Here is a 13454-nt window from a genome sequence, read left to right on the forward strand (position 1 = left end):
TTGAAAACGCAACTGGGATGGTGGAATGGCAACAATGAAAGGATATTTTTTTCCACTTTCTGATTTGAATCATATATTTAAACATTCATTCTGTGTGACAATTTTATTTACAAATTATCTGCTAATAATTTTATGATATTTTGAATAGTATTAATAGGACAGTTTTTAAAAAGAATCAACTGAACAAATAGGAATCCCAGCTAGGAAATAAAGCCTCTTTTTTCCCCACCTCAGCATTCCAGATAAGTTCTAAGCAGAAGGAAAATGGAATGCTTCCATAGAGATCTCCTGAAAAATTGTAGCTTCTGTCATTGAAGAGATGGAAAATGGGGTCCACTGATTGGGCAGGTATTATGGGATGAAAGAAACATTTTAAATATTTTAAGTTGCAAGCTGCCCGGAGTCACTGAGAGTGAGTTAGGTGGCCCTATACATTTTATTTAAAATCTTTTTCCAGACTGAAAGTTTTCAGCATTGCCTCCCTCCTCCTCCTCCTCCTCCTCCTCCTCCTCCTCCTCCTCCTTCTTCTTCTTCTTCTTCTTCTTCTTCTTCTTCTTCTTCTTCTTCTTCTTCTTCTTCTTCTTCTTCTTCTTCTTCTTCTTCTTCTTCTTCTTCTTCTTCTTCTTCTTTTTAATAGAAAGAGAAGCCCTAATATTTTAGTTCAACCAAAATGATTGTGACTGATCCTTAGCACCTGCCTTTGAGACTTGTTTAGCCTATCAGGATGATGTTATTAATCTCTCATTGGTTGAAGATGGGAAATAACTGCTACCTTATAGGGCTTCCTCTAAAATCCCAATTTCCATCTAAGATCTTAATTTCTTTAGATCCGTTTGAGGATCCTTAGATTCCATTTAAAATACTATTTTCCGACTTGGATAGCACTCCTGACTGCCTATTTTGGATAATTAAATATCATTCCTTTAGAATGTAATAAGTACCATTTTTTTAGTATCTGTGGAATTGTAATACAGGGGTCCTCAACCCTTGGGCTGAGGTCCATTAATATAATGGGTCGTGGCCTGTTCAGAACCAGCTGCACAAGCAGTGGGCAAGCATGTGTGTGTGCGCAGCTCCTCTTTTGCAAGCGATGGGTGCTTGCACTTGTTTGTGAAGCTCCATTTCCACGAGTGCCCCCACACACATCTGCCGCTCATACAGAACCATCCCCTGTCCACCCCCTGCTGGACTGCCAAGCAGGAAAGGCTGGGGACCACAGGTGTAATACCTCTGTGCATTTCTGACATCATCATCAGTTTCAACTCATACCTAATGGTAGGGTACAGTAGGCCTCAATTTATGACCCATTGCTTAGCACCAGTTTAAAGTTACAGCAGACTCTCAAAGGTTCTTATGACCTGGATTCAAAGTCCAGTGTCCCCCTCCCACCACACACACACACACACACACACACACACACACATACAGACACACATACACACACACCATAGTCACAGGATCACATTTTGGATGCTCAGCAACTGGCCCACACTTATGACTGTTTACATTATCCTGTGGTCATGTGACTATGATTTAAAATGTTTTTTTTGCTGGAACCCAACATTTATTTCCAAAGTCTGGCAATGACAGTTTGCAGACAGTGGGCTTCATTTAATAACCACCATGTCAGCTTAATCTTCACTTAATGATTGCCACAAAAATATCATAAAAACAGGTTGGTCATGCCTAGGTGCCTCAATTTATGACTGTCATGACATATGACAGAAATTCCAAGCTCCATTATGGTTATAAGTTAAGGATTACCTGTAAATGTTTTGGGAAGCCTTTGTAGAAAAGCAATAGATAAACATTCTAAATCTATGAATTCCTACATACGAATAGAAGATTCATGACTGAATTGAACCGGAAATGAATCCTGATACTGTATGTCAAGAAATAAGAAATGTAAGAAATAGAGCTGTGTGATGTTGAAAGAAAAGGGTGTTTGGGAGCATGCATAATCATCTTCATAATAACTGCATATTCCTAGGAACAGATGTCTCCGTTAAGAGTAGCTATTGGGGAATTCGTGAGCACCTCCAGGTGCTACAAAGCAACTTCTTCCCCTCAAATTTGAAATGCTGCATGCCCATAGTAAGAAAGCCTTCAGATTCATGAAGAATGTATCTCTTTTATTATTTTATTATCTTGGATTGAATACGTTATCTAGAAGTTTAAACTATCATGGACCTTCTCCTCATTCATTTTGCTATAGATGCCTGAGAATGAATCCGATAATGGTAGAGACCTGAAGTACATATTTCTTATTGCTGATTTTTAAAATTCATTTTATAGTATGGGTCCAAACTAGATTTGAAACCATCCACATTTAATTTAGGGTGGTAATTGCCTCTTTAAAAAAAAGAAAACAAAACAGTAGTCCATGCACACAAACCTAAAAGAAGATTTGTTTAAATCAGGGGTCTTCAAACCTGGCCCTTTTATGACTTGTGGACTTCAACTCCCAGAATTCATCAGCCAGGCACGCTGGCTGAGGAATTCTGGGAGTTGAAGTCCAAAAGTCATAAGAGGGCCAAGTTTGAAGACCCCTGGTTTAAATGCTTGCTAGTAGAATCCTGATTGGAATTTTACTCCTTTGAAAAGAGAAGAGACAATGAAAAAAGAGAGGATTTCTCTATTTATACCTGGCATATTTCCCTCGGCCTTGCCGCATTGAACCCATTTCCCGCCTTGGTATCGCCAGTGGTGCTGATCCACTAACACAACATCCACATAGATGCTATAATGAGCCACAGGATCCAGCCCGGAGATGTTGAAACTCAGAAATGGAAACATCCTCCTAATTGGTGAGGTAGAAAGAAGGATTGGGGAAGAGAGAAAAGAAAGGTAGGCTATCACATTACATATTTCCCAGAAACTCAGTTTGTTCTCTGCTTTTAGGCTGAGACATGCCTGTAGTGAAGTAAAGCACATTTTTTAAGAAAATGTTATGGCAACTGTTCACCCTTCTGTTTTCTATATGTATTACTTATTATTGGAAAGTAATTGCAAGGTGACACAATCCTTGCTTGTCCCTATTGCCATTTGAAATCTTAATTGTGCAAAATAACTCATGTCATATGCATTCCTACCAAATTCTTACTTTCCAACTATATAGCCCACATGTAGTCTACATATTGACTACATATTACACATACACACACGTATATATAAAATGTTGCATATTTTTGCATTTTAAAGTTTCTTATTACTTGGTATCTGTATTTGTCCTGATTTATGTGTTTGTGTCTTTGTTGGAAAAAGCTGACCTCATTGCAGAACACATATTAATTTATTAATACTCATTCAGATATACTCCAATATACTGGAAAAAAACACAAGAAAATCAGTATGACAATAGTTAAGGAGTCTGACCAGGAGTGGGAAGACCCAGCTTTTAGTCCTCCCTGGAGCATGGAAACTAAATGGGTGATCTTGGATAATCACTTCCTTTCATCCCAATCAACATTAGATTCTGTCACAACCCAGCTGATAAACAAAATATCTTGTCTCACCATTCAACAACAGAAATGTTTATGGCTCAGTGCTTAAATATAAAATTATCTTTCATTGATTAGTTAGGACAGTAAGGGCAAATCTGTTGAGCTTGGCATATCAAAAATTAAGAAAATATCTAACTTGACTGTGCTGGCATGTCACCCACCCCCATGTACCCTCCTGAACAGCAGTGGCAGCAATGTTGAAAGTAGGCCTGAAATAGAGGCCTTGGGCCTCAAACCTCAGCCCTAGCACTACTACTGGCCCTCAAAAATGCTACTCTGTGTCACTGTCCAAGGTGTGACAGGCCCCTATGGTCTATCAAAGGCTGCTCTGAGTTGCACGAGGCCTTCGTTCTTGAAGAAGCTTTGGAGAATGCTTTTCTTCAACCTCTACACGCTCTGCAAACCACCCCAAAATATGCGCCATTCTCATGTGATTTTTGAAGACTCTGGACGCCCTGCAGGAACATACCCATTCTTGCACAGCCTCCAAAAATTATTTGAGAACGGGATGTATTTTCAAGAATAGTTGTTGTCAGGTATTGTTGAATGCTGATGAGTCTTCTGAAACATTGTGGCATGTCACTTTTGACACATCAAAAGTGGGAGTATTTCTTCCAAAGAAAGAAAGGAAGAGAGGAAAGAGATGAATTTTCATTGTGTATCAAAATAATCTTTTGCTTCCCATCTGTTCTTGCTGGTGTAGCTGAATGTGCAATACATCCTTCAGCTTCTTCAATGGCTGCATTTAGCCCTAAGAAGGTTAATTACTTCCCAATGGACAATTTCCAGCCATTCACAATTGCTTCACCTAATTCCAAAAGGGCAGCTCAAACAGAATAGAACAAGTTCTGTATTTTCTTTCCTGAAGAACTGTTGAATTGACTGCAACAGATGTAAGAACAGCTCTGTTTCTTTTTTACCCCCTCTGACCTTAAGCAAATTCTTTACCTTACCATTTCCCTCTTGCTCCTCCCTTCCTCCCTCCCTCTTTCGTTCCCCTTCTGCCACATTTCCGGTTCAGAAATAGACACTGCTATTTTCAGAGAAAGTGAGAAGAGAAGAAAGAGAGAGAGAAAACCCCTCAAAACAGATGGACAAAATGTCAGATAGTATGAGTCTATTCCCAGGGCAAATTGTTTGATATTTGAGAATGGAGAATCCAAATCACAAATATACACACACTGAATAATCTGGGGCTTGCTTACAAAAGAGTTTTTCTGCATAATTGAAATAAACAACTCCTGTCTGAACAGTTCCCATTAATTTGAATGGGACCTATGCAAAATAATTTCTCATTCAATCATTGTATAGCACAGGGGTAGCAACCTTGGCTCTTTCATGACTTGTGGACTTCAATACCCAGAATTCCTGAACCAGCCATGCTGACTCAGGAATTCTGGTAGTTGAAGTCCACAAGTCATAAAAGAGCCAAGGTTACCTACCTCTGGTATAGCAAGTATCAAATTTAGCCATCAACCTTTTAAAACACATTCTGCAATATCAGTCCTAATAAAATGGATTATGATTGTGCCAAGCCAGATACAATTTTGTTAGGAATCTTTTCCCATATCTCCACACATATGCTGATATAACTGAGGGATGAGGAGAAAGTTAAAGAAGAAAAATCAGAATCTAAACTCACAGCTTTATATTCAAAATGTGTCACAATCAGATTCTTTTACTCTGATTGTGCAGAAAGGACTGTCAGCAACCTTACAGGAGACATACTTGTTACAGTTCTAAAAGGAATGTTGGTAGAGTTGGGATTGGGCAAAATAGAACCAAATATTTATTCTAAATTTATAGCACATAGTTTTTTTTGAGATTATAGAAGTTTAAATCGGACTTAGTTTTGTTCCATTAATTTCTCTACAATGCAAGTCCATACATATTTTTAGAAGTAGGCTCAACAGATTTTAATACTAAGTAAGTGTATATATAGGATTGATCCAACCCATCATGATTCATTATCTTTTCCCTTTTAATCTATTAAACTACAGGAGCATCTTGAATAGGGTAAAGAGGAGGCTGAGAAGTAAAGTGAACATAAATATTATTTTCTGTTCATTATTTTTTAAGGACTTGATGATTGTCACAGATAGAAGGAAGCTTCTCTTTCTCAACATGGCAAATGATGTAAAATGTAGATACATGCGTTATACTAAAATATAATAACATCCCCTCATATATGACTAATGTATATATTGTCAGCAAACTCTTACATTCCTGAGTTGTCAAATATTTGAAAACTAAGAGATGCACATGTGACTCAGCAATTCAAGCTAATCAGATTTGGACTTCTTCATTATCTTGAAGAAGTCCAAATCAAAACAAAAGATCTTGTGAAGTCTATGTACATTTAACATAGATCTCTCACTAGCACAAAGCATTACATAAGGAAAAAGGCATGATTAGAAAATTAATAAACATCCTTTATAGATTCCCACAAATAATACCATTCTAGAAGCATTGAAGTTAAAAGTGAATTTTTCATCTTCCTGATAGAATTAAATATGTCAGAGTTAATGCCTCTCTGGATATCAATTTATATAGGGCACAAGTTCAATTTAGTTTAATTGATGGCCAATGACTATGTAAGATAAATAACCTAAAACTGTAGTATAAAACAGGGGTCCCTAACCTCCGGTCCGTGGACCTGTACTGGGCCGCGGCATGCCAGCAACCGGTCTGCACAAACAAGCAAAGCCCCATACGCAAGATGCAGGCAACACACAAAACCACACACCCTCCGGTCCACAGAGAAACCTCTCTCCACGGAACTGGTCCCTGGTGTCCAAAAGGTTGCGTACCTCTGGTATAAAAGATAAATTTTAAATGTGGTTCATAGCATCAGTGATACACCAATAGTAATGGCAGAAAGAAGTTATTGTCTGGCTGTCAATCTCAATGCCTCCATTTTTTTTCAGGGATGTCTAGTTCACTATGAATCCTCGCTAAAAGTTAATGGTGATCTAACAAACCCAGTGAAATACAAAAAGGAACAATATGGATACTCAATGTCTCCTCTCTTTATTTTATTCTTGAAATACTGACTAGAGCAGGGGTGTCAAACTGCCGGCCTATGGGGCAGACGCATCATGCAGAAGCCGTGCCCACCCCATTGCCGGCAATGGCAAAACAGTCCCGATATGTTGTGCAACATCACGTGACGTCATGAGTTTGACATGTCTGGACTAGAGATATAAGATGAGATGATTGTGGGAATAAAGATTAAAAAAGAAACTTATAGGTTAAGGGCTTTTGTAAGTAACTTGATATTGATTTTGGAAGATCATTTAAAAGGACACTAAGGGACAAATTAAAATAATTTAGTACATTAACAGGGTTCAAAATTAACAAATAATATGAAGATAGACAATCAAATAGAATTGAATATGCTGGGTTTTAAGATTCAGAAGAAGATAAATTATCTGGTATCACTGACTATATGTTATTTCTATGTTATGAATTACATGTTATTTCAAAATAACTATGTTAATACATAGAATGAAGTTAAAGATAAATGTTAAGATGGGAGAAACTACAACTGTCATTGCTGGGGAGAATTTCGGCAATAAAAACCAGTGTATTGCCTACAAGGATGTTTTTGTTGCAGAGAATACCTGTTTTAACAACTGATTAATCATTTAAACAATGGCAGAAAGACTTATCTAAATATGTATGACAAAAAGCCACTAGTTAAATACTGGTAGTCATTGATTTATGACCACAATTGAGCTCAACATTTCCATTGCTAAGCAAGACAGTTGTTAATTGAGTTTTGCCACGTTTTATGACCTTTCTTCCCACAATTGTGAATTGAATCATTGTAGTTCTTAAGTTAGTAACATGATTGTTAAGTTAATCTGGCTTCCCCTTTGACTTTGCTTGTCAGAAGGTCATAAAAGGTGATCACATGACCCTAGGATACTGCAACTGTCATAAATTTATGCCAGTTGCCAAGTGCCTGAATTTTGATCACATGCTGCAATGGTTGTGAGTGTAAAAAACAATCATAAGTCACTTTTTTCAGTGTTGTTGCAACTTTGAATGGTCACTAAACAAAGGTAGTAAATTGAGGATTACCTGTATAAGGGGTTACAAGATGAAAAGAAAAGTGGAGCCTACTTGATTTGAAATTGTATTTTGCAGCTTGCTGTTTGGTTTGCATGGAAGATTGGGTACAGCTGAGAAACAAAATGCTTTTGGTGTTAGAAGGACATGACTTGTCTCCTACGGCTCCCAGTCCTTTGCCATGTGCAGTCCAAAAGAAAAAAGAAAAAAGTGGGACTAAAAAAGTTCAACCAATCAATTCAAATATGCAGGGTAGGTGCATATCTCACCTTGGCTCCACTCTTCAGTCAAACCCTGTTCTGCGCATGCGCACATGTGCACACATCTTTTGCGGCTCCCAGTTTTTCCTTTTGTGAGGGAACCGGTTCCGAGTGGCTCTTTCACTGTTTCAGGTTGCTGACCCCTGGCATAGACTCTCAAAGCAAATGTATAATCATTTAAAAAGAAAGATAAATGGATTGCATCTGCAGGTAATCAAAATATTGCAGATAACTTAAAATACCTATTTGTGCCCTCTTAAAGCAAAGTTTCTTTATTCTATATCTGTCAGAAATCAACCAGTTTTAACTGATTAAACCAATTGGTGCTCTAATATTTAGAACTGTTGTGCTGATAAAGAATTTTATAGTGCATACCTTCTTACTTTCTGGTAGTGCCATTTATATTATATGTCAGAATCTACCTTAAGTTTGTTTTTTGTTAATTATTTGAACAATTTATATGGCAGCTCATCTCACAGTAGTGCATCTGGATGACAAAGAATTAAAACCAAAAAACAAGACAAACGCAATAACATAAAGAACTCAAACCAATACACCTAATACAAAAGTCCAAGCTGTAAAATAAAAAAAATCAGTTTACAATTAATAAAAGAAAACAAACCAGCTATTAGAGCTTGCTTAGTATTTTGATCTAAATGCCAATCAAGCCCCACACTAGTTCTGGGCAACCACACTTGAAGAGCAAATCAGACAAACTGGAACAGGTATAAAGAAAGGCAATGGGAATAATCAAGATATTGGAAACTAAGACCTATGACTGGTGATTCAGTGAACCCAGTAAGAGAAGACTCAGGGGGAAAACAATTAACCCTGATCAAGTCTCTTAAGGAAACCAGAAGGTCATGGAATGGTAGCCTGAAATTACAGGAAAACAGATTTTGATTGAATGTTAATGAGAAAGAGACTTAATGGTAAAAACATTACTATAGGACATGGGTGTCGAACTCAATCGTGTCATGTGATGTATCGTGATGTATTGCAATGTTTTTTGCCTTTGTGTAGCTGTAGTGGCCATGGTCTGCATGTGATGCATCCAGCCCACGAGCCACCAATTTGACACCCCTGCCATAGGAGGTACTGGTTCCTCTTCACTAAATGTTTCCCAAAAGCCAGACAGATGTTTTTTTAAGAATATACTTTGTTATATATCATTTTTATTAAAATCTTTTCAACAAGAACAGACATGTCAAACACAAGGCCCATGGGGCGAATCTGGCCTGATATGTGGTCCCGTCTGGCCTGGGGAACTGCTCTGGAAAGAGCGAAGGACCAGCCTGCTGCACCTCAGCTCAGCCCAGGCCGACTGGGTGCTGATCAACAACCTGGTTGTGTTCATCAACACCAGTGGCAACATGGCAGCGCTGACAATCTCTCCCCCTCCCATCACCCCCTCCTGAGAGTGGAGGAAGGAAAGAAGTGAGAAGGAGAGAAGGAAGGAAGGAAGGGTAGCAGAGAGGGAAGTTGGGAGGGGGATCGGCCCTGGCTGGGAGGCTTTGCCAGAGCTTTGCAGATTCGGCAGACAGGTCAGGAGCTCTGGTGGCAGGGCAGGGCTCTTGGGGAGGGGAGGGCTCTTGGGGAGGGATTTTTAAAGTGAAGAAGAGATTGACTAGGGGAAGAAGGTTTTATTTTCTCTTTTCTGGAGAGACAAGCCAAGAGGAGGTAGAGCGAGGTAGGAAGTTTATTCTCTGGAGAGAGAATAAAAAGCCTTTTTGCCAACTTCCTACCTTGTTCTCCCTCCTCTGGTGGCAGTGCTGGCAGACCTGGTTGCGTCCATCAAAGCCAGAACACGCTCAGCCTTAAATCCACTGGGTAGCTCTGCCCTGCCCCCTGGTGTGCGTGCAAGTGGAGTCCGGCATCCCTGCTGGCTGTCTTGCCTTGCAGGCTGACTTCACCCAGGATGCCAGTGCTGGCCATCTCCTGTGTGCATACCCGGGGTGCAGGACAGAGGCAGCAGGGCAGCTCCTTGCTGGTTCCAGTGGATCTTAGGCTGAACGTGTTCTGGCTTTGATGGATGCAACCAGGTTGTAGATCAGTGCCACCCCCCTCCCCACCAGCACCTCCACGAGGCATCCCTTTCAACGGGACCACCCCTGCCCACACACATGGTATAGGCAGCAGCACGTTAGTGCTGGCAATCTCTCCCCCTCCCATCACCCCTTCCTGAGCATGGGGGAAGGAAAGAGATGAGAAGGTGAAGGAAGGAATGGAGGGAGGGAGGGAGGAACAGAGGGTAGGAGGAACGGAGGGTGGGAGGAAGGAACGGAGGGTGGGAGGAGGTAAAAAGGGAGAGGAAGAAAGGAACAGGGAGGAAGGAATGGAGGGTGAGAAGAAGGAAGGAAGGAATGGAGGAAGGAAAGGAGCGTGGGAGGGAGGGAAAGGGAGAGAGGAAGGAACAGGGAGGAAGGAATGGAGGGTGAGAGGGAGGAAGGAAGGAACAGAGGGAGGGAGGGTGGGAGAGACCATGTCCCGGCGCTCGCCCTGGTCCCACCCTTCTTCACCAGAGACCCTCAGATCTGCCCCACTCCTGCCCAGGCACCCCTGAAGCGAGTGATGTCAAGATGGCCACGCCCACCCAGTAGGCCACACCCATCCCAGCCACACTCATCTGGCCCCCCTGAGGGCAACCACAATGTTGATGCAGCCCTTAACGAAATTGAGTTTGACACCCCTGAATTAGAAGATAAAATCTAACACAAACTAGTATTCCATAAGGAAAAAAAATAAAAATTAAAGGAATAAAAGTTAAAGAAAAATAGAAAAGGAGGAAAAGGAAAACATAAAAAAATGGTTTCCGATATTTTCCATGACAGTTGTAAATATGAATATGTTTTTATCTCTCTAAAGTTACATCACATTACTGTTCTTTCTATATCTTTTCCTGTCTAATAATCAAAACCATAAATCACAAATCTGAAAGAAGTCAGCAAGAAATAAAGATAATATCTTATCTCTAGTCAAAGAAGTTAATTTATCTATTTCAGCAAAATCTGTCAACTTCACAAGCATTACTCTATAGTGGGAGTGTTTTACTAACTTGTCTCTTTCCTCTTAAGCCATTAAATGGGCAACAATACTTACAAGTGAAAGATCTGTCAACCTGCACAATTATACCTGTAGAATCTTCAAAGTAGTGGAAGGACACCAAAGAAACATGGGAAGAGTTTTACATTCCCATTGACTCCAACTAAACTCTTAGCAATTGTTTTTTTAAAATGTTGTTGGGGTATGAACTCACAAATATGTCAAGTCATTCCCCCCTACAATCGATCCAAAGGAGTCATATAGCTAGAATGATTGTGCAGAATTTTTGAAGTTATTGCAAAGAGTATATTAAGAGTATCTAAATATCATACAAATAAGGTAAAGGTGAAAGAAACACATGCCCCACTTATAACATTTCTAATACTATATATGAAAATTGCATTCTGATATTTAACCATAGTTGCAAGTCATAGTTTGGTATTATTGAATTTGAAGTTGATATACATAATTGGAAATTTTGCTTCAATTCAAAAGAAAGAAAATATTTAGAAGTCAGTTTTCTCATCCCCTGTTAAATTTGGGAGCCACATCCAACTATCTTAAAATATGTTGCAAGTCCATGAAAGGACACAAGAGATCTTGTCAAGACTGCAACCTTGCACTTGGGTCAATGGAGGTCAATGGGCATACAAACTTGATAAATAACCATAAATCTGCAAATATTCCTATAAAGGGCCACCAACCTACTGCATGCTGAACTGCTGATAATGTCGCTATCAATAAATATAGTAAATTATGTTCAAAGCTAAATTGATGGAAGGTAGAAGAGTCCCTACAAGGAAAATTCTGGCTGAATACTGGCTGAATGACTCCACCTCAGCAATCTAGCCAGACTTGATAAGATTTCTCTATTTCAGATTCTTTTGACTTTGGCGAACCATGACAAAAAGGCCAAGCTACTTATTTATAGTTGTGTTTTCATCTCGTTTTCTCTTTCATTTTCAAGTGAAGCATGATAAAGGAGATATAGGGTGGTATAGTGTGGAAAGCTGCTGTGAAACGTATAGCAGCTCAGGATGCAGCCATGATTTTCATTCCTTTTTCTCAGCATTTCTGGTTGGCAGAAGTGAAAAGATTGCAGATTGTGACATAGTAGATGACCTTTTGTGAGAATTTGAGAAAACAATAATAATATGGAAGCGCTCTCTCGCTCTCTCATCTTTCTATTTCAAAGATTGCTGCTCCCTTGTCACAAAGTGTAACAAGGTAAAAGTAGGCTTCCTTCACTTGGGATCCCTAGATGTGTTGGGTGTACAATTCTCATGGTCAAAAAGAGTTACAATTACAACATATTGGAGCAATTTGAGTCTAAGAAATTATTTGGCAGACGTACTCAATTTGAAGTGTGAATGGGCTATTGCAGATCTATTGAAATAAAATATTTCACTCCAAGCACCCTCTTTTCCATTTGCATTTGAACTGTCAGCCTGTAAATGCCAGTTTTGGGAGAATTTCTGCACTATTAGGGATCTCGGCAAAGTCATATTATTTTGGATTGACAGTAGGAAGACACAGATTCAAGTCATGAATCTTTGGGTTAGGCAAAAGCTGGATTCACATAACATGCTTCATAAGGTAAGATAAAGACTTTGGGGCAGCTTTCACATAACACACCCAGTCTTGTTAATTTTGTTTCTGTGTTAGAATGGCTGTTGATTAATTAGTAGATTATAGCCCAATGGAATACATTGGGCTATGGATCCCATTTGTGATATATCTATTATGCAATATAGAATCCAACTAGAGCCAAGAAAATATGAAAAATATGTATAACTAGTTGAATTGTATTGACTGAACTCAACTATTTTTAGTACCTTCAAGTCATTGTTGACTCCTGGAGACTTCCTGGATTAATCTTTACAATTTTATTTGCAATATTTCAAAAGTGACTTGCCATTGTTTCCTTTCTAGAGCTGAGAGAATATAACTGCTTGAAATTCATCCAGCTGGCTTCACCTAATTTTTATCACAGGATAATTGTAAAGATGAATTAGGAAGGTTAAGAATCATATAAGTCAACCTGAGTTCTTGGAATTGTGTGTGTGTGTGTGTGTGTGTGTGTGTGTGTGTGTGTATGTAAATAAACACAGATACTGGATTTTTAAAAAATCTTTGGTGGGGATATCACTTTGTTTATAATAAGTAGGGTTATTTTCCTCTAGCAAACAATTATGAAGAAACATTATGGGAAGGAGGATCTTGGAAAGGCCTTTCCTATGTAAATAGATCATAATTTTTGTCTTCTTTGTCACTTAAGTTATTTGCCTTTTCTGATTCTTGCCACAATCTACAACACTTTGATGGACCCATACCTGTGATGGGGATTCAGTGTGCCCTGATTGACTTTTAGAAGGGGAGCTGAAACTCGTTCTCTCCACCTTGACAAAACAACCAAAACAATTGAGCGGATTGTGTGGTGGGCTGCTTACTTCCTGAGCTAACGTTGCTGGGAGAAGGTTACATGGCCCACATTAACCACTCAAGAGACAGTGAGTACAATTCCTCTTATCTTCAATCCCATCTTCCTCCCAGTTGCAAATGCAAAACTCTGCAG

The 13454-nt window shown here is 39.2% G+C and overlaps 2 protein-coding genes across 2 annotated transcripts in view; one reads left to right on the forward strand and one right to left on the reverse strand.

Annotated features, from left to right (window-relative positions):
* OSBPL7 (oxysterol binding protein like 7) overlaps positions 1-13454 on the forward strand; it is an 85935-nt gene that overhangs the window by 62768 nt on the left and 9713 nt on the right. The gene's annotated exons all lie outside the window — the stretch shown is intronic.
* TBX21 (T-box transcription factor 21) overlaps positions 1-13454 on the reverse strand; it is a gene marked incomplete at both ends in the record, with an annotated part of 46555 nt that overhangs the window by 5462 nt on the left and 27639 nt on the right. Inside the window, one exon of the mRNA XM_081343713.1 lies at positions 2646-2800. Within this exon, the coding sequence (XP_081199839.1) occupies positions 2646-2800 (155 nt within the window). The remainder of the gene's footprint in view (positions 1-2645; positions 2801-13454) is intronic.

This window comes from Vipera berus (genome assembly GCF_964194415.1).
Source record: "Vipera berus genome assembly, chromosome: Z".
NCBI classification, from domain to species: Eukaryota; Metazoa; Chordata; class Lepidosauria; order Squamata; family Viperidae; genus Vipera; species Vipera berus.